Source organism: Daphnia carinata, chromosome 9, assembly GCF_022539665.2.
Source record: "Daphnia carinata strain CSIRO-1 chromosome 9, CSIRO_AGI_Dcar_HiC_V3, whole genome shotgun sequence".
NCBI classification, from domain to species: Eukaryota; Metazoa; Arthropoda; class Branchiopoda; order Diplostraca; family Daphniidae; genus Daphnia; species Daphnia carinata.
The window spans coordinates 3292269-3317343 of record NC_081339.1 but is presented as its reverse complement, the minus strand read 5'-3'; the positions used below and the strand labels follow the sequence as shown (position 1 = coordinate 3317343).

The 25075-nt window shown below is 46.9% G+C and overlaps 1 protein-coding gene across 1 annotated transcript; it reads left to right on the top strand.

The window, feature by feature from the left end:
- The first annotated feature begins 1756 nt into the window (after positions 1-1756).
- On the top strand, positions 1757-24097 carry LOC130688215 (supervillin-like). The gene is given in 26 exon segments (XM_059496949.1): positions 1757-1911; positions 4645-6661; positions 6664-6857; positions 6860-8465; positions 10553-10633; positions 11270-11339; positions 12428-12670; positions 12765-13012; positions 13093-13344; positions 13485-15147; positions 15582-15715; positions 15908-16147; positions 16726-16818; positions 16896-17241; positions 17623-17799; positions 18016-18093; positions 18507-18972; positions 19033-19229; positions 19327-20086; positions 20173-20643; positions 20713-21049; positions 21123-21406; positions 21569-21823; positions 22026-22340; positions 22503-22658; positions 22845-24097. Coding segments are annotated over 26 exon segments (10785 nt in total). The 5' UTR covers positions 1757-1896; the 3' UTR covers positions 22932-24097.
- The last annotated feature ends 978 nt before the right edge of the window (positions 24098-25075 follow it).

The window sequence follows — 25075 nt, the reverse complement described above, 5'->3', positions numbered from 1 at the left end:
AACGAAATTTCTCTCTCTTTGATTTCTACTGTTGAACGTTAATAAAATCTTATACGGTTGTGTGTCCGTGTGTGTGAGGCGATGTCATAATAGAAAATTCCTGTAAATGTATGAAATGTGTAGTTCGGACGGGGACAGAGAGAGGGGGGAAGTGATTTGAATGATGCCGGCAAGGAATAGTGGAGAGAAAGCGATGCGGTTGTGTGTCATGGTCTTTTCCCGATTTTGTACAACACACGTAGGACAAGGACTAACGTGATTAAAATATTTTGTCTGCTAGTAGGAAAAAAACTGGTGGGTTTGGCTTTTTGAAGAAAAAAAAATCGTGACGTTTGGTTTTCAGGTTTCGTTGACTTTATTTTCGTTTGTTACTGGAACACCTTAGTCAGCTATTTTGCCGGGCAACATACAAAGTAACTGCCGTTATGATCTCATTTTCCAAATAATTTCATTCCTCAATAGAAATCGGGAACGTCGATGCAAATTCTTTTTCTCTCTTGTGGCAGATGCAAATTGCTCATCGTGCGTGGCCATCGGGAAACCGAAAGAAAAAATCAGAAAGGCGCAAAATGTAATAAACCTTGTCCTCAATCCTTTTTTTTCCGTTTCTTTTTGCCGACGATCCGCCATTTTTGGGGAAGTCCGCATAAGGCCAAGCTCATTTGACTTCACCATATTTCTCATTAACAGCGAGAGAGGGAGATAATGTTTTTCTCTGCTTATCGGCCCTGCCTCTAAAGAATGCTTCGATATTGCACCTGCCAAAAGGAGAGAGAGAAAATAAAGAGCGGACGTCGTTTTTAAACTAAAACCGTAATGAGGTCGGCTGGAAACGTACCGGGCAATTCTACACAATTGGATGCGGTTAGCGTTTGTCTTTCAGTACAAAGATTTATTTTCTTTTGCTTGGGAAAACATTAGGAAAAAAAAAAAACCCGACCTTGTGTCGACCTCATTTCCTTTTTTCTTTTTCCAATGCTGGACAAGAAAAAAAGACACTACTGGACATCCGACCTTCTGCCGTGTTTCATCGATAAATCACTTCATGCCAGACGTCAATGATAACTAATTGAAAAAACAAAGATGACGATGAAGACATGAAATGAAGGCCGAACGCAACGAAGGGGAAACGTTGGCTCTAACGAAAGAATTCAGATCGATGCTAAAAAAAAAAAAAAAAAATGCGAAGAATTCGAATAGCAAAAAAAAAAAAAAACACGCGAGAACATACAGGACAATCGGATTTGAACGCAATTCGTGATTACGCATTAATTCAGAGTACAGAAGAAAAAGTCGGTCATTTTCAAATATCGGCCCTTTTTTCTTTTCTTTTTAACGTGGGCGTGTAGTTTGTGAGAGAGTAAAAAATGCGAGCATTTTTTTTTTTTTTTGATCCTTTCCTCTTTTAAAAAAGCTCCTTTTACGGACGCCAAATATGTTTGAATCGTTTTGTTTCTTATGTGTTTAAAAAGCTCGGCCGAAGGTGGGTGGAGGAAAAAAAGGGGGGGGGGGATTTCTTTTCTAGGTGGAGGACTTTTGTACTATTACTTTACTACGCCGCCAGGGCTCTCTTTTTTTTTTTCTAGTTATCTTTCGCTTTAAGAAAGTGAGTCCTCCACAGTACCCGTGTCATTCTCGTCTATCCGTCCGACCGTCTCACACACACACAGAACAACATCCTCCGGTGCAAAGTTTATTGTGTGACGGTAGAAAAAGAGGGGCTGTTCCAGCTCTTTTTTTTTTTTTTTCCTTCTTAGCTCCATCTCAGCTGTGTCAGTGCGCACTTCCGCCGGAACTACTTAAATTTATTTTTTTTTCAGCAATCGATTGATTGTTTTTTTGTTTTTTTTAATTCCCTCTTCTGTGTGTGTGTATGTGCCGGTTGAAATCTTCGACATGTACCTCATGCAGGTAAAGAAGAAACAAAAGGGATTTTTTAAAGGCTAATGTTGTTCGTTTTTGAATGAAGTTTTGTGTCATTGCCTGTCTCACGGGGTTCTCTTTCCCAACCGCAGCTGTTCGCATAGGGTGTGTTTGTAAAGGAACTTGGGTTGATCTTTAAAAGTTGAAGGGTCGTGTAATTTCTTTTGAAGCGGGGTGGAAATGTTTCACGCAATCAGTTTCTTTTTCCACCTGAAACTTGTGGATAACCGAGGCCACGGAAGGGAAGAAAACTAGCGCGATCCATCCATCTAAAAGAAACGTTAAGTGTGGGAGGAGAGGGGAAGAAGAAATAAGAATTCAACTCCATCACAAGTCTCTCTTTCCTGGTGGGTGGGCGGGTTTGAAGTTTCCAAGGATGCGTCGTTCTCAATTCACTTGATTTTTCCCGAAAGACAAAAAACAATTCGGTTAGCCGTGGTAGTTTGCACCTGCGTGATTGTGTTTCAAGGTGAGAAGCCGCCAGGTGAAAGGCAAACACGTAAGGTCACCATTTCAAAGTTGTGGTCGTGAGGGGACGGTTTGTGACATGGCAACGTTGGGGCTGTTTTGTGGCATTGTCGTCTGGACTCTTATTCTACTCCCCCCCCCCCCCCCCCTTTCAGAGTCTAGTTTAGTCCCGCTGAAAAAAAAAAATAAAGTGCACGAAGCCGGTCGCAGTTCTATACCGGTGTTGTCTATAGCCACTCAGTCACGACAGACCCCCTTTTTCATTTCACGTCCCTTTTTTTTTTGTGTGTTAAGTTTCCCCGTGAAATTTTGGAATAGAACCCATCGTGCCCGATAAAACAAACGGGGGTAGGCAATTGTGCGGGATTTTTTTTTTTTTTTTTCAATTACCTTCCACGCGTTTGTTTTTCTGTTGTCCCATTTGAATGTGAAAGTTCGTTCCGATTCGTTGATAGAGCCGGTTGTTTTTTTTTTTTTGTTTGTGTTATTATATCATTGGGGCCGTCAACCGGTAAGGATTCAATTAGTTCTTGTTTTTTTTAAGTTGTTGGTCTTCTTTAACCAGCTGTGAACTGCTTAGTAGATGGTAACTAATCCAATTGCATTGTGGAAGGGCGATTGCGAAAAAAAAAAGTTGAAATAAAAATAAACCGGATCGATGAGCCGGTTCGCACTGGAGATTGCGTCCGGAACGCTCGTTCTGAAAACTTTCAATCTGTTGCAAGGGATGGAGGAAAAAAAAAAAAAAAAAAAAAAAAAAAAGTTAGCTACTACATACCAATGAATTGAGGTTGATTGCATATCTTGTGAAACGTGCGCGACGACAAAACAAAAAAATTGCGACAAACAAAAAATTTAAATTGGAAAGTTTTAATTTTGTTGTTTTGAATTTTTTATTATTATTATTTTTTTTTTTCGATGTGGGCTGGAATGGTATAACGTCATCCCGGCGTCCAAAAGCGAACGTCCGCGTTACTCTGAACGAACATACACACACTCACGCACGCTACACACACACACACACACACACGGTGCCTTGTCTATTTTTGAAAAGGATTTCAAGTTTGAACCGACTGTTGTTTTGGCCCAGTCTCTCTCTCTCTCTCTCTCTTGAGATTCTAAACTGATTCTGGAACATTGCCTGGATGACCAAACCTCCTTGGCGTGGGAATAGTCATCCCCCCCCCCTTCCTCTTTCAAGTCAATATACCGGTGTAGAAGCATATTTTCTCTCTACAGTGTCATATCTTTCTCACACCCAAATAATCGCATAAGTTTGTTTTAGCGATGCTGTTTTGTTATTTTTTTTTCTTCCTCGGGGGGCTTTACGTCGTTCCAAAACGTTCCGGGCCAACAGGAGAATGTTTTTCTTTTTTGGAACTTGCCATGTCTTGTACGTGTGTTGCGTCTATTTTGTTTTTTTTTTCCTTCTTGTCCTAAAGCACGTCCAACGATTTCAATGGAAGCTGCACGTCATTGGCTTCTCCTTTGAGGAGGGGCCCCTAGTATAAGCTCGTCACCATAAACAGAGAAGCGGATGCGCGGCGGAGGTTTAATTTTAGATATTTTTTCTATTCCTTTACTCTTCCCGTTAGTTCCTTTTTTCATTTTGCTGCGGCATCCATTCGAGCGGTCCGTCTTCTCATTTTACACGAGAAATTGAGTTGCGCGTTGCTACCATCCGAAAAGAGAAAAGTACTGCGGATAAATGAAACGACACCGAAAGAAAGATGAGATTGGCATTTACGGTTACATCTTTTTAATAGCGCGCAATTCAAACCGGCAAAAGCGAAACGATGTGCGTCTGTGTAGAAGAAAGAAAAAAAAAAAATGAAGCTATAATGTAAGAGGCGAATGCGAAAAAAGAAAAGGGAGAGCCATCGCCCTCGTGATTCATTGTTGTCGGCGGGATTGGTGGGGGGGGGCTCTCTTACCGATGCCGCAATAGCTACTCGTATGCCGCCCAGCTGCTTTATGGCTTATTCGGTTGTTTCGATGTTGGCCTTCTGTTTTACTCGTTCTTTTAACGAGGAATTTTTTTTTTTTTTTTTTTTCAAAAATAGCAACAACAGCAACAACAGCAACAACATTCTGATTCACAGTATATATGGTCTGATAGCTGTGCCGTTATGTTAACCAATTTGTTTGGTCGTAGACATAAGTAAAAAAAAATATGAATGTGTGTGTGTTTATTTAAAAAAAAAAAAAAAAAAGTTTGAAAAATAACAAATTGCTTCTTTTTTCTCTCGCTAGGTGACAGCAGTTGGCTACAAGCCGAAGACGCAACTGATATCGACGGGCGACTCTGCTCAGCCGATGGATAAAGCGTCGCCCAATTTGTCGGCCAAGTCGGCCAGCTTGCCCGGCTACAGCAACCGGGGCTTTCACGGAGCCGTGTACAATAATAGTAGTAGCCACGCCAATGCGACAACAGCCGCGTACGGCGGCGGCAACGGCAACGCTCCGCCGTTTGTCAATAAAAATCGGCCCGACAAATCGCCGTCCAAAGTCGTCGCGGCCGACACTCAACAACTGGCCGGCAAAAAGAAGAAATGGACCGGATGGAGCGGCTTTTTCCGGCGCAATACGAAACCTGCTCAACAGACCCCGACCGTGGCCGATGACGCCATTAGCTCAGATGAAGAAGGCGGCCAGCGGCCGCAGGCCGCCTCTCTTCACGTTCACGTTTTACCCGCTTCCGGCGGCGGTGGCCATCAAACGAACGCTCACGTCACGCCGGAAGAGGCCAACAAGAAGAGATACTTCCTTCAGCACCCGCCCAGGAATGCGTCCAAGGACCGCTCACCCGTGGTGGACACGCTGAGCCCGCTCCAGAGCGATCTCAGCGCTAGTCAGACGTCGCTGAGCAGGAAGGAGCGTCGCGACGCCATTTTGGCCAGGGCTCAAGCGCGTCGCAATAATGGCGGCAGCGCGGGCGGCAGCAGCTCGGACGAAGATGGCGTCCATTTGCGAGCGCCGTCGCCCTCTTCGCACTGGCGCGGACGCAGCCAGGAGAGCCTGACGAGCAACGGCAGCGCTAGTTGTCGTACCAGCCATGGCAAGTCACGAACGGGACGGACGGAGCGCTACTTACAGCGTCGATCACGCGACGAAGATTCACTTCGAAGGGACATGCAACAACAGCAGCAGCAGCAGCAGCAATCGCAAAGTAGACGGGCCTCTCCGTCGTGTGCGGACTGGTCGCCATCTTCGCCGCTCCATCCATCAACGTCAAAGTGCGGCGGCAATCAGCGATGGCTGTTGACGGCATCGACGGTCTCTTCGATCCAAGGGCCGCGGGGTGGAGCCCATCATGTGGAAACGACGCCATCAGATGGCGGCCCACGGGTGGTCGAATCGCCTGTCACTCTCAGGAAGCCAACTTCTAGCAACAACAACAATAATAACAACAGTCCCATAGTTGGACGGGCTCAGTCGGCGCTGGTCACGCATCCCAAACTGGCCACTCCGCCGCCACCTCCGCCTCGCAATCCGCTCAAAAAATCGTATCTGCTTCAAGTGCAATCGAGCGAGCCTCAACCTTTGGCTGCGCAATCGGCCGGACGGCCCACCTCCTATTCGTTTGGTGATCTTTCGCGTTTCGGCCAGCAACAGCAGCAGCAAGCGGCGTCCGTGCACGATTATCAGAATGTCGATCAGGACGGCCGACTCGTCCCGGCCAGTACGACGATCAGCGATCGCTCCAACGGCAACGTCCTCCATTTGCCAGTTACCTCGCCCGTCCAGCGTCGGGTGTTGAACAGTTCGCCTCAGCAACGTCAGCCGGGCAGTCCCAGCGGCCGTCATCATTCGGCCTTTTTTCCTTCATCATCCACGGCCAATTCGCCGTCCCCGTTCAAGTCGCCCGAGCTGGAACGATCTAAACCGCCGCCTTGGCTGGCCAGTAGTAGTAGCCCGTCGGCCATGAAACCGGCCAATGCTTCAGCACCGCCCGTCCGCGAGTTTTGGCGTTCCAAAGAAGTCCAGCAGAAACAGCAGCAGCAGCAGACGCCTCCGACGTCCAGCAAAAGTGCGAGGGAACGACTGGCTCCGTTCCACTTGACGGCCAACAACGGGTCGGTCAGTTCGCTCAACAGCGATTTGTCCAGCCCGAGGAGCCGCGACGCTGGCCACAATAGCGCGGCCTCGCCGCTAGATTGCCCGCCGTTTTATATGGCGACAGGAAGCGCTTTGAATTGCGCTAATGGATCTGGCGTCATGGCGTCGACGCCCAGGCGCTTCCCGCCCGCCTCCCACGATCATAGCAGCAGCCACGTGAGCAACAACAGCCGCACCACGTCAGAGAGCTGTCGCAGTTGAAGCCCAGCACGGACAAGCACCTGGAGCAGGCCATTTGCGAGCTGGAACAGATTTACCGCAGTCTCAAGTTGGACGGAGACGAGGACTTGCTGGACAGGGCGGAGCGACGCGACTTGCCGACGGTCCACCAGCAATTGATCCACACCATCACCACCCGGCCACGGTGGCGGCCAGCGTGTGCAGTGGTTCGGAATCGGGAGGTGATCCTTTAGGAGGTCACGGAATCACTTCCGACCTGGACACGATGATGAACTGGAGCATTTCGGGATCGTTTGAAAATTTGGCGGCGACTTCGGAACGCATCCGCACCCCGTCCAACCGGCGCTCGGCCGTTCCGGATAAAGTCGCCGACGACATGGCCGTCCGTCGCTTGGCGGCCGCCGCCCGCAAGAGCACGGCCAACGATCCGCAATCGATCGCCGCCCAGTCCGGATCGTATTTGCTCGTCTCGCCGTCGCTGACGGCCGCCATGGGCGAAGATCACGACGTCAGCAGCCGTTCGGGTTCGTTTTCTCCCGACGAGCCGGACGTGATTTACGACGATGTGGCCTACCGGCAAATCCGCCAGGCCAATAAAGCGCTGCGCGTTGCCGAACCGCAGCCGCCGTTCGGCATCCCGTTGGGGCCCGTCACACCCGCCTCTCCGTCTGATTATTTGCACACGTCCGTCACGCCGGAACAGTTTGATTTGAGGCCGTTATTGCATCCGACCAAATACCCCGATTTGGTCCGAGATGATTTGGCCTTCCGCAATTTGCGCAAAGATGCCGGACAGCTCCAGCTGCCGCCCGGCCCGGTCAACACGGACAAATTGGACGACCTGCTCAAGGAGACGGGCTTCTCCAAATCGCTCAAGAAGAAACGCGCCGTCCGCTCTCTGTCGGCCAATATTTCCCAGCTCATCCGGATGGACGCTGCCCGTCCGAGCGGCGGCGGCGGTGTCGTCGACTACAACCGCGACGACGACGAGGAGCTGGACGAGCGCTACATCGGTTTCAATCCGTTTGACTCGAGAGCGCAGAGCCTTTCTGACTTGATGGACGACTCGCCCGTCTCGGCCAATAACAACAACATCCAAAACAAGTCGGCCAAGACGCCCAGGGCCGTCAAGCAGCGCAGCGGGTTGAAGCGCGTTGGGAAATCGGTGGAAGCGGATGACGTCGACGCTATCGTCCAGCGTCAAGTGCGTCCTCTGGCCAGCTGGGTCGAACGGGCCCATTTGAGCGGCGACGTTGCGGCCGGAAGCAGCACGGAAACGATAACCGCAGAGAGGTTGGTTCCAGGGCTGGCCAAACTCTATCCGACATCTGCGCTGAGTGTTCAGCACAAGAAATCTGAAAAAGATGCTGCCCAGCCGCCAGATTTGGAAATGGACCACTTGATTTCGGAATTATGTGAATGTGGCGGGGCTCCACCAGCGCCGGCTGCTGCGAGCGGACGTAACAGACAAGTGGATTCAAGTGGACTGCAATTGGCGCTGAAGCCACCGACGGGCTTTTCGAGCGAAGCGCAGGCGAGCAGCGCCAGTCCGGCTGCTGGACACTGTTGGGAAGAATCGCCTCTGTTCCAGTCGCAGCTGCAATTTCAGTTCCCGCAACAACAGCGGTCCGCCTCGCCGGCCAATAGCAGCGATTCGGGCCAGGTGTCTTGCTGCGCCCGCGAAGTCCGCCAGATCCTCCACCAGCAGATCCGCCAAGAAGAGAAGGAAAGGGAAAGGTTGGCCTCGATGGCCTCGATGGCCTCGTCATCTCCAGGTGAGGTTACACTGGAACCGGCGCTCACGCCGGAACCGTTGCATCCAGTCTCGCACGCTGCATGTAGTAGTACCGTCAGCTTTAACGGGCCGGCCAAAGTGGCCAGCACCTGGAACGTGCATGACACCGACACTCACACCACCATGTCCACCGCTTTCACGGTCCGCGAGGCCATTACGACCGCAAGTCCCTCGCCTATTGTTGTCGAACAGACGGACTGGGCCCTACCCGTTGAACCCGGTTCGGATGACGGGATCGATTCGCTTCCGGCTCGCTCTTCTTCACGCTCCAGTCCGGAAATGGAGGAGTGGAGCAACTCCAGTCGGCAATTGTCATCGTCGTCGTCGTCGACGTCGTTGAACGAGGATGAGGACGAAGAGGTGAACGTGACGCCATCATCTGTTGACGATGGCTATTTAGTGTGCCGAACGACCGCTAGATGGCTTTCCATGTCTGACGGCGAAAGCAAAGTCTCTGAAGCAGCCAGCCTGTCCGGCGCCGCCCATAGCTTGTGGCTCGGTCATGGCGGTGGAGGAGGCGTCGGTAACACAACCACACACATCGTGCACCAAGTCGTCTGCGCCGGTTGCATCCTCACCTCGCTCCTCACTCTGTGCGGCCTCGATTTGGCCACCTGCGCTCACCTCCTCCTCGCCCTCCTCGCCCTGGCCGCCGTCTTTTGCGACATGCACTGAGTGTGATACTGGGAAACGAAAACAAAAACAAGCGAAAACGGGGTGCATCTACGCTTTCCATTTTATTTCCGTACGGAATAAAATTGATTGTGAAAGTTTTTCTTCCAAAATTGAAAAACGAAGAAGAGAGGAAAAAACAAAACAAAAAACCAAATCAAAAATTTTTAACCCCAAAACACACACCCGAACCTTTACCCCTCTCGTTAAGTGGCTAGTGCGTGCGTCTGTGTGTGTTTTTCGTGTGTCTTTTATAGTTTGAAATTTCCTTTTTTTTTTTTTCCTGTGCCCGCATTTCGCGCGAGACCCGATTTCTTTTTTTTTTCGTTTGTGTTTTGATCAAAAAGAAGAAGAAATACGGTACGACAACTAATTATTTAATCGTCACTTATCTAATAGCATTTTTCGGCATGTTTGAACATTGGCTTTCTCCAGCGTGTGTGTGTTTGTGTATCCTTATTTCAAAGTGTTCATTTTCCTTGAATCTTTTCACTTCTCCGTTAAGTCAATTATTATTTTTGCTATCAAATAAAAAAAAAAAAAAAAAAAAAAGAAATTATTTTTGGACAACAGCAAAAAAAAATACGATTTTGAATAACCAAATGACGTGACAGCACCTCTCTCGAAACCACATGCGTTTCGTTCCCCCTTTTTTTTTTCGTGTGCGTTAGAGAGAGAGAGAGAGAGAGTTATTCGATGTCTGCGGGAAAATGAGACCAAGGTTTTTGTTCACCTCTTTTTTTTTTTTTTTTTTTTTCGTCTGTCGTCTTCATCTCGCAAGACTTTAGTCTGTTGTCTAGTTTCTCTCTCATCGCCTATTTTGAATACGATTTTGGACGAAGATATGATTATACAACTGGCGGACAGAGAGAGAGAAAGAGAGAATGAATAAGAAATAAAAAAAAAAAAAATGGGGGATGGTATTTAAATTTTTTTTTGTTTGTTTGGGCGTAGGGGGCAGAGTCGTCGATGATGAGGATATCGAGAAATTGCGGTTTTTCCATCCGGCTTTTTTTCTTCTTTAATCATTTTTTCTTTCTTTTTATTCCATCTCCGAAGGTTTTTATTTTTTTAACCGTTAAAAAACCGCATACGCTCTTTCTTGTATCTCTCTCTCTATATATCCGCTTTTTTCCTATTCGTCTATTCTCTTCGTTTTTGTTTCGACACTTCTTATTACCTCTTCTTCTTCTCCGCTCGATGAGTCAGCTGTGACTGCAGTGTGATTGAATGGAATCGAATAAGCCCACGCAACCCAAGACTTTCTTCCACCCCCCTGTTCATCGTGACGGCCTTGTTGACTCATACGAATCTTTTTTATTTTTCTATTTGATTTTCTATCGGACGCTACACACAAAATGGAATAAAATTAAATGAAAAAAAAAAAAAAAAAAGGTCGGAAGACGAGCCGGACCGACACAGCGGGCGGTGAGCTGCGGACAGACAAAGCGTCGGTGAACTCGACGGTTGATCGAAGTAAGTTTACGTTTCGTGTTTCTGTTTTTTTTTTTTGTTTTTTTGTTTAGTATTGAAAACATTGTAACGGATTCGTCACGTTATTCAGCCGCCCTTTTTTTTTGTGCTCGTGACGGTACAAGAGGCGCCCGTCTTAATGAAGCCCCCAACCGGATCTAATAACCGGTATCGTCCGGAAGGTTTTCCATACACATAAGACAGGCCCTTTTTTTTCATTTTTGAAATTCTTTTTCTTTTATTTTTTTTTTTTTATTTGGACATTTGTATTTTGGCAAATACAACATTCCGATGACCCACCCAAACGAGCTATAGATCCACGCGATTGCCCATGTTAGGAATCTAAAACAACGCCTCCGGTTGTCATGGGATTCGTGTCTTGCGTTTCTGTTTTCTATTTCATTTTGGCAACGTGACGTCAAACGGCCTGATGCTATTTTATCCTTTCCGTCTTTGGATTCGACTGGCGATAACGTCACCCCGAAAAAAAAAAAAAAAAAAAAAAAAAAAAAAAAAAAGCTGGCCCCACACTTGTGCGCGTTTGTTGTTCCCCTATTTGTCTGTAATTCATTCCTCTTTATTTTATTTTGTTTAAAAAAAAATATGTTTTTGTGTGTGTGTGTGTGTGTGTGTGGACAGGTGTTCCGTTGAAAGGCCGCCCTGCACAATCAACGACTGCGACCGCATCAGCTACAACTCCGACAGTCAGGTATGTTGTAACCCGAAACCTTTTCGAAATAAAAAAAAGAAGAGAACAACACATTTGAAACTTCAGAACTTGTGTTGCAGCTTCGAGCTACGGCCTTTTTTTTTTTTTTTTTCGAAACAAGACAATAAAGAAAACAAGAAAAATCGTGTCTCGATAGTTATATAGAGTCCTTTTTGCATGACCCGTCTCGCCTTAATTACGTCAACAGGATATCAGGTATCGATGACCAACTGGCCCTTGCTATTTTTCTTTGTCCTGTATATCGCCATTTCATTGAGGACACGTCGTTAACAGTACTCTTTTCAGTCCTCTTCATCTTGTGTTTTTTTTTTTTTTTTTTTTTTTTTTCGAAAGATGATGCAGTCTATTAGGCACGAACAACACCATTTTCTATTAAGAAAAAAAAATTAAGATTCAAAAACTGGTTCGAAATGTAGTCTCATTTTTTTTTTTGTTGTTTGTTTGAAAGAGGTCCAACAACCGGTTGGGAACAAACGAGGTCACTTTGATTAATTGAAATTTAATAGATGGCATTTATTTTCGGTTGGATTCAGAACTGCCTTTTCTTTTTGTACCCGTTGTCCACTCCGTTACTCATCTCTTGTTATCTCATTTTGGGCAGTTAGTGAAAAGAGAAAGAGGAAACATTGTTTTCAGAAATATGCTCGAAGTTTAATGTGATCTTTTGCAATTGATTTCGCAGTCGAGTGTGTCCCTAGTTCTCAGATAGCTTTAAAATATTGGGTAAGTGGCGACATCTCATTCAAACTTCTTGTTATGCTTATACAAATTTAGCCCGTCTACCACATGCAGTTCACCAACAATGGCCTTTTTCCTTGTCCCTTTTTGTTTTATTCTTTTAAATTTCAGTTCAAATTTTGCTCCGCCTACGACATGCATTTCTCCCACATAAATGACGTCCCACACGCGCCTTTTATTTTCATTTTCTTTCCTCTTTGTTTTTATTCCTTCTGCACAAATGATTACAAGTCACGCCGCGTCTCAAGTCATCAAAGTTTCAAAAAAGATTTTTCATTTCCTTGAACTGAACGCATTTGTCGATTTTTTTTTTTTTTTTTTTTCATTAGAGATAACCCGGCCGTGAGGAAATCGAGCGGGCGCAGAATGAGCAACAACAACGAGCCGGCAAGCGGTGCGGTCACGGCCGTGGAGAAGAGGGACGAACGCATCGCCCGCTACAAGGAAGAGAGAAGAAAACAATTGCAGGTCGCCCGCCAACAGGCCGGATTAGCCAGCGGAACGGCCGGCCACGATCACAGCTCGTCCAGCGAAGATCTTCCGCACGAGGAACAGTCGTACGCTAAATACAAGTGAGTTTTTTTGTTTGTTTTTTTGGGCTTGATTGTATTTAAAAGAAAACACATCGACTCACCTCTTTTTTTTTTTTTGTCTTTAAATTCCAAGGCACCGCAAGCAAATGCAGAAACAACAGCTGGAATCGCGGCCGCTGGAGGAGAGCACGACGGCCAACATGGTTAGCGATGTGATCAATTCCAATCTGAGTTCGACCGGTATCAAACGGTTCATTAAGCGCGAGAGTCCGTTGACGAGCGAGGAAAATAACGGTGCCGCTCCGGTGCGGATTAACCGCGCTGCACGGCTCAGGGCCGCCGCCACGTCCGGCACTCCTCCGCCCGTCGAAGACAAGATGAGTAAGAAAAAGCAAAAAAGAACAAACAACGTTTTTTTTTGTTTTTTTTAAAGATTCATTTTCTAATTTTATGTTTTTTAGTAGTTCAGAGAGCAAAGAGATTGTCCGTCCCTTTAATGGAAATGCCAGCCATCGATCCGTCTGGCGGGCCTGTCGATGCCAATAGCCAAGCGGACGTCGTTGTCCTGCGGCAGAAAGTTCCGTCCTCATCGTCCTCGTCGTCACTACAGGCCGGCAATCGCGAGAAAGACAAAAGCACCAAACGCAAATCCAATTTAAATCGGGCACTCACGGACGAACAGATCCTCGCTACCGGCCAAATTGAATCTCAAGGTTCGTCGAACTCTATCCCCTTCTCTCCATTTTTTTTTTTTTTTTTTTTTTTTAAATAGGATATTTCCTGTTGCCAACAGCCAATCGATACACGACATAATACAATTCTTTTGGTTTCGATTTTGAAAATGGATGAACAGAAGACGCGGGAAAGCGCGTCCGGCGTAGGAGGACGGCCGATTTGACGGTGTCGGCTTCGTCGGCCGAGACGGACATCAATTCGAGCGTCGATAACGCCATGATGCGCCGGATGGAAACGGCTTCCCGGCAGAGCCCGCAACCGGCGGCCGATTTGCGGGCCAATTTGCGCAAGACGAGTCAACCGCCGGCCTTCATCCGTTCCGTCGTCCCCGCCGACAGCCACGCGGGCGGAGAGAGCGCGATGGCAGCGACGGCCGTGGAGAGTTCGTCGGTGCCTTGGCGGACGGGCAAAGTGGCCTCGGCCGACAAAGCGATGGAGCCCATCAAAACGGAGGACTTGACCGCTCGCATCGAAGCCCTGACGGCTATGGCCCATCAAACGGTGGCCAAAGTGGATCGGCTGACGGCCACTCCGGATCGCGAGGGCAACGGTGCGCATCATCATCATGCGGCGGCGGCAGCGGCGGCCAGCGCTGGAAGCGTCAAGGCCGTTGCGACGAAGCTGCTCAATCGCGTGGCGGGCAACGTTCAGCCGGTGCCAGTCAGCCCCAATCTGCCCGTGTCCTTGCAACGACGACCGGCCAAGATTGAATCGCCAAATGTCTGCGTCAATTCGAGTCCGGCTCTTAAATTATTGCCAGCTGCGGCATGCACTCAGACGCAGTCGCTTTCTAAAAATAAACCGGCAACGACCCAACCAGCAGCTGATAAGACGACGCCCGCCAGTCCCGCTGGCGTCGCTGCTGCGCGTGCCAACACGGCCAACGCCTCGGCTTTGGGTCGCATCAAAACAGCTGATAAAGAAAAGACGCACAGCCACAAAGCCGTCGAACCTGTCGGCAACGGCAGTGCGACCGCGTCCAGCGTCAAGGCCGTCCAGGGTATACTGAAAAAGAAAGTGGAAGGAGGCGCCGAGCCGTCTGTTCGCATCCGGCCGGAAGCGTCGTCTGCTGAATTGTACCCCATCCTTCGAGTGGAAGAGGAGGTCGTCACGCAGTTGGACCCCGTTTCCATTCTGAAGAAGAGGTTCGAAGATACGGAAACGTTGGCCGCTCCTCTGCTTCCGGCGGAAGCGAGTGTCGAACCGCATTCCATTCTCAAACGGCCTCTGAGCCGCGACGGAAGCGCCGAATCGGGCCGTTCGCAGTCGCCCGTCGACGACCCGATCAATTCGATTTTGAAACGAGCGTCGCTGACGTCTTCGCCCGGCATCGTAGCGCCGGATCAAGTGTCCGGCAACGCCGAACCGAGGCCCATCTTGAAGAAGCGATGCTCGACGGAAGATGCTGACGGACCGCGTCCCATTTTGAAGAAGAAATCGAGCACGGAAGAGGAGCACGAACTCGCCGCCCACAAGCCGATCTTGAAGAGCGGGCGGAGGACGTCGCAGTTCGCGGAGGCGGCCAGAGAAGCCGAAACCACCACCACCACCGACGATCCGGAAGAGGAAACGAGGACGGAAGGAGGAAGAGAAGAAGAAGAAGAAGAAGAAGAAGAACCGCGTCAATTGTCCATAGCCGAACGAATCAGTTCGATCGAATCGCAGGCCAATCCAACGCCGGCCGTCGCCCCCTGGCGCCTTCCATCCCGTCCCAATCCGATCGGCACTCCAGTTGTTCCAGCCGCCGTCGATTTCGGTGCGGAATCCATCAGTTCAAGGAGGTTTGTCTTCGTATATTTTTCTTTCATAGAAGGAAAATTAACAGTGTGGTATTGGGAGAGAAAAGTTGATTCACTTTAAAATGCGAGACGGATGTTCCAGGCCTTTCATTTGGTTGTGTGAACCTCATTTTTTTTTTTTTTTTCTTCTGGTGGGAGGTTTATTTTTTTTTTTTTTTTCTAAGCCGCAAACAACTTGTTAGCCACTCGAGTACGAGAGACCATCTAGCGTTGAATTTCGAGTCATTTGATACGCTTCCGCCCCGCTCGGCTGGCCAAGCGTTTTCCAGTCGGACGTTTCTTCCCAAAAATAAAACAACTGGCGACAGCAAGACTAGAAATAGTTAAAGGGGGAAGGGCGTGATCTATCATCTGGAATTCTCTTCTCTCTTTTTTCCCAAAATAATTTTATTATTTTGTTTATTTTCGTGCAACAGGAAATCGTTGGAACACGTGATCGAGTCGAATCGCACTAGCGGCCTGGTGGAGGCTGTCAATCGGCACGTCGTCGAGGCGCATGCGCACACCAACGGAGCCGACAGTGCCGCTTTAATCAAACCGGACGTCGAAGGTAACGTAGCATTTAAACATTTGTGTTTATGTCTGTCTTGTTTTAAAAGAACCTTCTCCCAAACACATTTCAAACTCAACTCGCAATGAGGAAAAATATTTTGCCTTTTTTTCTCTGAATGGTTCAACATTTTCAAAAATGATCTCGAAATCTCCTACCGTTAAAACACAAACACAAACACGAAAATTTAAGTTCCAGAAGATGAACACGATCCGTCCAAACTGAGCCTACGCGATCGAGTGAAATTGTTTGATCGGCCGCTGTTGGCCGCCGGCTCGTCTGCCCTTCCGCCCAAGCGTCCGGGTCGGCCGAATCGCAAGATCTTTGCCCGTTTCCAGACGCAGCCCGTCACCAGCCGCGAAGTGAAGAATGCTCTCCATCTGGGCTTTCCGAGACGGCCGTCATCGACCAAGGCCGTTGTTCCTACCAGAGGTTAAAAAAAAAAATGCCGTTCCAGCTCAAGTGTTCATCTTTCCAAAACGTTGCACCAATCACCTCGCTTTCTTCTCAGCTTCTCTGGATCTATTGGCAAAACATTAAAAACAAAACAAAACTTTGGAAATTCTAAAAAAAAAAAAAAACGATGACATTTCTCACTGCTGCGGGGGAAGAACAGAAACGAAACAATTGAAACAAAAACAAATGACTTAATTATGAATGAGGTTCGTGGGAAAAGACTACAGGCCAACGGAAAAAAAACAAAAAAATGGGTTATGCTGGAGAATGACGCTTGTAAAAACTGGCTGGGGGCATGTGTTGAAACTGACCCGCTTTTGATCCCGACGGCCCCCGACCGAAAACATTTGACACGGAAGCTGGATTGAAAACTTAACTTTCAACTTGATAAAACGAAACAATAAAAGGTCGCGGTTCTGGTGTTCTAATCCTTTCGGCTCTAGACAAACTTATCAGACTAAAAACACGCAAAATTAAACTAGCAATAACGAACATAACTCAATTTTTGATTGTTTTCATTGTTTAATTCATTTTCTTTTTTATTGGGAATTTAGAAGTGATTCCAGATCATTCAGTTATCAAAAAGGACGTGAAAACAGAGGACGATCAGGACGAAACTGGAACATCCGGCTTGGAGAGAATTCGAGGTTTGTTTTTGTTTTGTTTTTTTTTATTTATTTCTCCTAGTTTGATTAAGAATAAATTGTAATTAAATACAATACAGGGATATTGAGGAGGAAGAGCGCGGACAACACGATGGAAATGCGTGGCATTTTGCGGAGTAAATCGCCTTCGATTGGCGAACAGCCGCGGTCGATTTTAAAACATCACTCGCCGGACGATGCGGAGCAATTGTCTCCGTCGACCAGCAGTTCAGACGAATTCCCCGTGCCGGCCGAAAACGATTTAGCCGCCCAGTTGCTCAACGTCGAGTTGGAATCGAAACATCACACGGCCGATGCCCAATCCAACGGAGTGAACACCAAAACAGATCGGGCCGCTTCGGAAACCCCTACACTCAAATCGGATTCCAGTCCGAGCGCCCAGCAATCCTCTGTCCGTCGTGAAACGTGAGCTATTTTAAAAACATTTTCGTGTGTCTGCGTGAAAGTAATCCATGGCATTTTCAAACCAAAAAGAAAAAAATGTTATGATGATCTATTTTGCTTGACATTCCATGAATCCTGTCAACAGCTGGGCCTCTTTGTTTTTTTTTCAGAATTATTCCGGCTTCCCATAGAGGGCCAGCCATGGCTTCTATAAATCCGTTTTCATAGCGGCAATCGATACCAACCCCCTAGTCTCTTTTTCTTTTAAATTTGTTTATTTGCCATCGGCCATTGACGTCAGTTGCGTTTTCGAGTACCTACCGAAAGACGCGAGATTTTGTTCACCTCATATTTTTGTTTGTTTTGTTTGTTTTTTTAAATTCATGTGTTCCTTCTTTTTAGTGAAACGATCATCTTGGAATCGGAGGGCAGTAGCAGCGGAACAGAAACGACAACGACCGTCACATTCCGGCTGGGAGGCAACACGGTCGGAACGGTCCAGCAATCGCAAACGAAAATCAAGAGCCATAAAATCAAAATTAAAATGGATGAAGTCAGCGACTCGAGCGTCGCTTCAAGGTAACCCCCTTCTTGCGTCATCATCATTTTCTCGTTTGGAACATCCCCTTTCTTTCTTTTTTTTTTTTTTTTTTTTTTTTTTTTTGCCGGACTGAATTGTGAGACAATTTGATATGATGGGGGGAGGGGAGGCGAAAAAGAGAAATTCAAAATGATTTTTCTTTCTGGTTTGTGTGCGACGTGGACAAAAAACAAAAACAAAAAACAAATGAGCAGCAGATCGGTGGTCGTTGATGAGGAGGATGACAGCTCCAGTTCTTCCGGCGCCGAAGTCAAAACAACGGTATCGTTGAGGTATCCTTTGTGGATGGCAATTAAAAAAACACAACGACGGACTCTTTAATTTTTGCAATTTAAAAAAAAAAAATAATAATAAAGACACGTGACTTCTATTGTGGAATGTTTGCCCGTCACAGCACGCAGTCACTCATTTATGTGATTTGACGGACAGTGTCTGTCTTAACTAACTGTGCACTTTCACCCTAAAAAAAAAAAAAAAACCCCGACTGGAACAGACGATTTTCATTTTGTCCATTTTTTAAAATTCGATTGGCACGTATATTTGAAAAAAAAAAAATCCGGAAGGTTTGTGCACGGAGAAATTAAAAATGGCCTTTTGCCCGTTGTCGATTGGCATGAAATTTGCATTATTGATTAATTTTGCTGCATCTGTTTAAACTGATGATTTTTTAAATTGAAAAAAATAGGTTGGCGGCTCTGCAGAAGAGCGGCGACACTGAATGGCGCAAGAGGATCTCGAAGCCGGTGGTGAACAGTCCGTCGGCATCGGCTGGAGAGCTGGACGAAGCAACGAATTCCGACGGAGATGTGGCAACCAAGAGCAGCATTGCCGATCGACTGAAAGTACTTGAAACAGCTCAAAAAGGGTGGCGGACAAGAGTGCACGAGCCGGACGCTGCCCGTTTTACCGTAGCCGGCAAAATGGGCCAGCGACCCGTGTCCGTCCACGTCCTCTCATCTGAAACGATCAAACACAATCCCATTAGTCCGAAGCTCGATCGCAAATTGAAAACACCCAAACCTGTGCCGTTGAGGCTTAAAAATGCCGACGCATCGGACACATCGCCTGGAACAACGCCATCCACCGACGATGTGAAACCGCCGTTCAACCGATCCACCTCCGATCCCAGCAGCACCCCATCTAAACTCATTGTAATGAACTACCTTTTAAATTTTCATCCGCATCTTTTTATTCATTCATTTTGAAATTAGATTCCTGGAACTGGAAAAATCACTTCTCGAATCGTGTCTGTTCCACGGCCGGACGATGAAACGTTCACGTCGTTCTTCGCTGCGTCTTCGTGGTCACTGGCCACGTCATCGCAGAACGTCGCCGTGGTCCAGTCGTCCGCATCGTTCGCTGATATAACGGACGAGGACTTTGAAAGGATGGCCTTCAATCGTGACGCGTAAGATAACTCGTTTCAATTATCTCCTTGGCTGGGCAATTTTGAAAAAAAATATGCAAATTTCGCTCTTTTTTTTTCTTTTTTTTTTTTAATCCAGGGTCGTTGTAGAGAAACGGTCGGTGAACGTCCAGCGACGGAAACACAACGCGTCGCGCAATCCGATCAAGTCTCTCATCTTGCGGCCGGACATGTTGCGCAACGAGTACGAAGAGGTGGACACTGGCGTGGCCGAGCGCGAAGTGCAGCGAGTCAAACTGGAGAAATTGGCCCAACATTCCCACCTGGCCGTCGAAGCGCTGGCCGGTTTGGCTTCGAAAGAAGACTTCGCGGCCATTGCGCTCAAGTCGGCCAAAGAGACGGGCGACGAGCAGTCGAAACGCACCGTCTATTTGATGCAGGTGAAGGGCCGTCGCCAAGTTCAGACCCGCCTCGTCGAGCCGACGTACACGTCCGTCAATAGCGGCGACTGCTTCATCGTCGTCACGCCCACCGACGTTATCCAGTTCATCGGGCGCTATGCTAACGTCATCGAACGCTCGAGATCCACCGACGTGGCCCAGCGCGTCGTCTCGAAAAAAGACCTGGGCAGCGCCAGGGTGTCGCACGTCCAGCTCGTTGAAGAAGATAAAGTGGGTCCCAATTGCTTCTACGGACCGTCGAAACGCTTCTGGACAGCGCTGGGCAGAAGCGAAGCGGAACAAGCCATCAATCCTGCCGGACCGCCGGAAGAAGATGAACTTTACGAGTCGGCCATCGCAACCACCAACGCCGTCTGGCAACTCAACGGCGATCGTTTAGAACCTTGCGAACAACACTGGGGATCGATCCTCCAGACGGACATGCTGGACCCTAATAAAGTAATAAACATTTTTTTTAATTATTTTTTTTTTTTAGGTCCGTTTCGTTAATTGTTTTTTTTTTTTTTTTTGGATTTGTTTGAAAGGTGATGGTGTTTGATTTTGGAAGTGAAATGTACGTCTGGAGTGGCAAGATGACAGCGCTGGAAGTGCGCAAGAAGGCCATGCAGCTGGCCAAGGCACTGTGGGATCAGGGCTATGATTACACCGAGTGCGCTATCAATCCCGTGTTCCAGAAAGCGACAGCGGACGAGCAAAGCAAAGGAGAGCACAGACCTGCGTGGGCTTTGCTGCGCTCGGCCAAGCAGCACATGGAGCCCGTCCTGTTCCGCGAGAAGTTCTTCGATTGGCCCGATAAGAGCGGGCTCATTAAAGTCAAAGCTCAAGACGGCGATGAGAAAGCCGTCGGTGTCGTGACGGACATCTCCGCCCTCGAACCGTACGACGCCCAGCTGATGTTAGATAACCAAGTGGACGATCCCGATTTAGAATTAGAAGGCGCCCACCTCGGTCGCGGTGTCGAGTACTACGACGAAGCCGAACGTCGCCTCCAACAGGTTCATCATTTCATTTCTTTCATTGAAAATGAATTCTAATTTTTTGAATTCATTTCAAATCGAATTTAGATCTCGACGTTGAGCGCCAAAGTCTGGCACTTATTGGACTATGAAAAAGTACTACTGGAGGACGTGTCCCGCGGTCAGTTCCATTGCCGTGACACGTATATTATCCGTTGGCAATATCGAATTACTGTCACCGGCAAGGATCTGAAAGGCCAGCCATCTGTCCACGGCCTTTTGGGCCGCGATCGTTTCTGCTACTTCATCTGGCACGGAGCCCAGGCACCGCCCACTGACCAGGGCGCCTCGGCGCTGAAAACGGTCGAGCTGGATGAGGAGCGGGGGCCGCACGTCCGAGTCCAGCAAGGACACGAGCCCCCCGCCTTCCTGGCCATATTCCAAGGTACGAAAAAAAACAAAAAAACATGTCGCCTACATTTTATAATTTTCGAATATTATGTTCCATCCGCAAACAGGACGGATGGCCATACATAGTGGCAAACGCGGCGAACGCGAAGCGGACCAGTCCGTCTGGCGTTTGTACTTTGTACGCGGCGAGAAGGAGGAAGAGGCCCACCTGCTGCAAGTGAGACGCTGCGTTGCGGCGTTGCGCAGCCGCGGCTGTTTGCTGCTCGTCAACCAGACGACGGGCACCGTCTTCGTCTGGCACGGCGCCAAGTCGCTCAAACACACGCGCCAGGTGGCCAACTTTGCCGCGTCTGCCCTTAAACAGCACAGACCACCAGAGCTGAACGTCCGGGTCAGTATTTTTTTTTTTTTCTAAGTATTCTAAACAAACACTTGAAGATGAGACTGAGAAATCGTTTTGTCTGGAACAAGTCCGTCATTCATCTTCATTCATTTTTTTTTTTTTATGTTCTTTTTCCCCCATTTCTTTGGTGGTCTCGGATGGATGGAACAGAGGGAAGCCAGTGTGGCCATCAAGGAGCAGTACGAAGGAGCGGAGTCGCGCGAATTCTGGGAAGGTCTGGGACACCAGAGCCGCGTGGCCGATCGCTCGCTCTACCTGTCACTGGCCGAGAGGCCCAAGGAGAACCGCTACGATCACACGCCTCGTCTCTTCCATTTGACGTCGTGGACGGGCCAGTTCCGCGCCGACCAGGTCGCGCCCACTCTGCGCGTCCCCCAACTGCCGTGTCCTTATCCCTTCGTCCAGGTAGGAACCCATCCGCCTATTTTTTTTTTTTTTTCTTCTTCTTCTTCTTCTTCTTCTTTCTACTGGCTTCGGGTCCGTCTGTCCCTCGCGTGCGTGCGTTTTTACAAATGACGGCAATTCTTTTGTTTTTGGATCTTTTCTTTTTTCGAAATTGCGCGCGCGTGAATCATCGGGAATCCAAAAAAAAAACAAATGATGATAGGAGGACTTGTACAGCGCTAACCAGCCGACGTTGTTCATGCTGGACAACGAGCACGAAGTCTGGTTGTGGCAAGGTTGGTGGCCAGACCAACCGGACACGGATAACACTAATACGGGCTCGGGGAAACTGCGTTTGGCCGTCGAGCGACGCTGCGCCATGGAAACGGTTATCGAATACTGCCGCTTGAAGGGAGATAACGAGGATCGAAGCCCACCACCGGCCTACCTCGTTTCGGCCGGACTCGAACCGCTAGCTTTCATCGCCCTTTTCCCTTACTGGACGGTCGACGATCGCGTCGGCCAGCTCAACATTCAGGTCTGGCTGCTACATTTTTCATATTTCGCTTACAACTTAACACAGACGCACGCTTGTCAAATCTTTCCGTGAACGGAAAAACACGAAGGACGAATGCGATAACGTTTTGTTTGTTTGTTTTGTTTTTTTGTTCTTGTTTGGAACACAATGGCGGAAACGCAGGACGGAAAGAGTCCAGGCGAGTCTCAGTCCATCCAAGACGTGTTGGACAGACTGAAGCGTACCACATACCCTTTGAGTGAGCTTCAAGTACGTCCGCCACCAGAGGGAGTCGATCCTACCAAATTGGAATCCTATCTAAAAGACGACGATTTCCAGGTGCGTCCATCAATCACGAAAAACGAATTTTCTTTTTTCTTTTTTTTTTTTTTAAACGACTTTCGATTGGTTGTCCGTCCATCCGTTATTAACCGTCGTCGGAAATTGTTTTTTGTTCTTTCTTTCTTTTTTTTTTTTTTCTTTGGGGGTGGTCTGCGATGTGTGAACACACACACACACACACAGGAGACGATGGGTATGAACAAGACGGAATTCTACACACTACCTGCCTGGAGGCAAACGCAATTGCGGAAGGAGACGGGCCTTTTTTGAGGAAAAAGCAAACACACACACACACACACACATCGGGTCCAGACTTCTTCTCTTCTCCTTTATTATTATTATTTTTTTTTTTTTTAATTCGAAAGGGGATGCGCACGTCAAAACATCGGACCTACAGAAATAATTGGAAAAACAAAAATTTGAAAGATAAACAAAAGAAAAAAAACAAACGCCGACTGGAATGATCGAATCATCAACAACGGACAATATCGCCATTTTGTGATATGTATAGTTTTAACGATATAGGGATAAAAACAAAACAAAAGCTAATCATTTTAAAAATGGATAAAATGAATAACACAACATCTCGATTGGAAGATGTTTTTTTTTTTTGTTTCTGACACTGCACTGATTGTTGTTCAACTGTTTCTTGTTTTTTTTTTGTTTGTTATTTTTTTTTCCTCCCATGTTTTTTCGGCACCTTGTTTCGAGTGCCTATTATTTTTCAAGTTCTTTAAAAAGGTATTTTTTTTTTTTTTTTTTAAATTAACTTTCGATCGGAGACAAACGAAATTCGCTTTTTGTGCCTTTTAAATCTTTTTTTTTTGATTTTTAATGTTTCCCGCGTTTTTTCTTCGAAATGGGCTTATACGAAATCGCCGTTTTTTTTTTTTTTTTTTTACAACAGTCGAATTGAAAAAAAAAAAAGGGAAATTGTTTTAAAAACAGCTGTCCACTTTCGCTATCGTATTTTCTCCCGACTGGAACGATCGTGAAATGTCTCTCCAACTGCGTTTTCACGTTTCAATTGTGGGAATGAGAAAATGGAAGAAGAGTTGCACTTGTCGTATAAGAAAACGATCAAACGTTCTATTTTTCCCTTTCGCTCCACGCGCAATTTACTCCCGAAAACAAAAACAACTTTCGCTTCGAGAGTCTCCATTTTTTTTTTTTTTTTTTCAAGGATTGGGGGCAACTCTTTTTTTTTTTCCTGCCTTTAAAAAAAAAGAAGAATGCAAAACGAGAACATTAAAAATTCAGAGCCAGTCGCTTCTTTTAATAGACGTTTTCACTCTTTTTTTTTTTTCCCTCCCTGCCAGACCGAAATATAAAATTTAAAAAAAAAAAAAAAAAAAAAACAACTAACAAGTCGTTAAAATAAAATAGAAATTCGTACCTTTTTTTTAAATAAAAAAAAAAGCAGCTTAAATCCCGTCGTCATCAAAAATGAATTATGTAAAACGATTCTGCCTGAACTATTTGATGTCCGTGTTTTCATCCTCGCTCTATTGTACACGCATACTTCAACACATTGTCTGGATGCTATAAATTAAAAAAAAAAAAAACACAAAAATCTGTGAAATAAAAGAAGAACGTCGAAAATCTAATTCGAGAGACCTCTCTATTTATAGAATTTCCCTTTCCGTCTCTCACCCCTCCCCCCTTTCATTAACTGGCGTTACCCGTCGAACGTTATTGCCCAAAAAGAAAATAGGAAGCAAAAGCCTCTCAATCAAAAACGAATGCGGATTCAGGCGGAAAGCTATTCTCCTTCGATCAATTGGAAAGGAAATTTAAAAAAAAGAAGAAATGGAAGGTGCGTGTTATCCCTATAACGTCGTCACTTCTTCCAGGTGATTGATGTACAAATAAAAAAGAGGGGGGAGGGGGGAGAGGGCAATCTGAGATGACGTTTGTCATAACTCCCTAACAGCTGGCGTGTTATTTTTTTTTTTTTTTTCTCTCCTTACACAAACGGCCAAAGGTGAACGTCATTGCGTTGAAAATGATTTACATAGTTACATGTTTTATCCTTTCTTTTCTTTTTTTTTTTTTCAAAACTATTGGGCTCATTTCGGACACTTGATCCGTCAACGTTTTACGTTCATTTCTTATTTTATTTTTATTTTTGTCAAAACCAAATTCGATCGTCTCAATCATCTCGTGAGCTTGTTTTTGTCACGCTAATTAAATAGATGATGCACTCGAGGCAATGCGACCATTGAGATAAACTCGTGAGGCGTGAAAAAAAAAATAAGAATCGTGAGCCAGTCAGCGCCAGTCTGCTGACTTATCCGCAAATCATACAGCACGATGGCTTATATCGAACGAGGACAATAACGAAGGAGGGTGGAGGAGAGCCGCACTCTTTTATTGATCAAGATTGGGGAAGAAAGGGGAAAGATCCGCCTTAT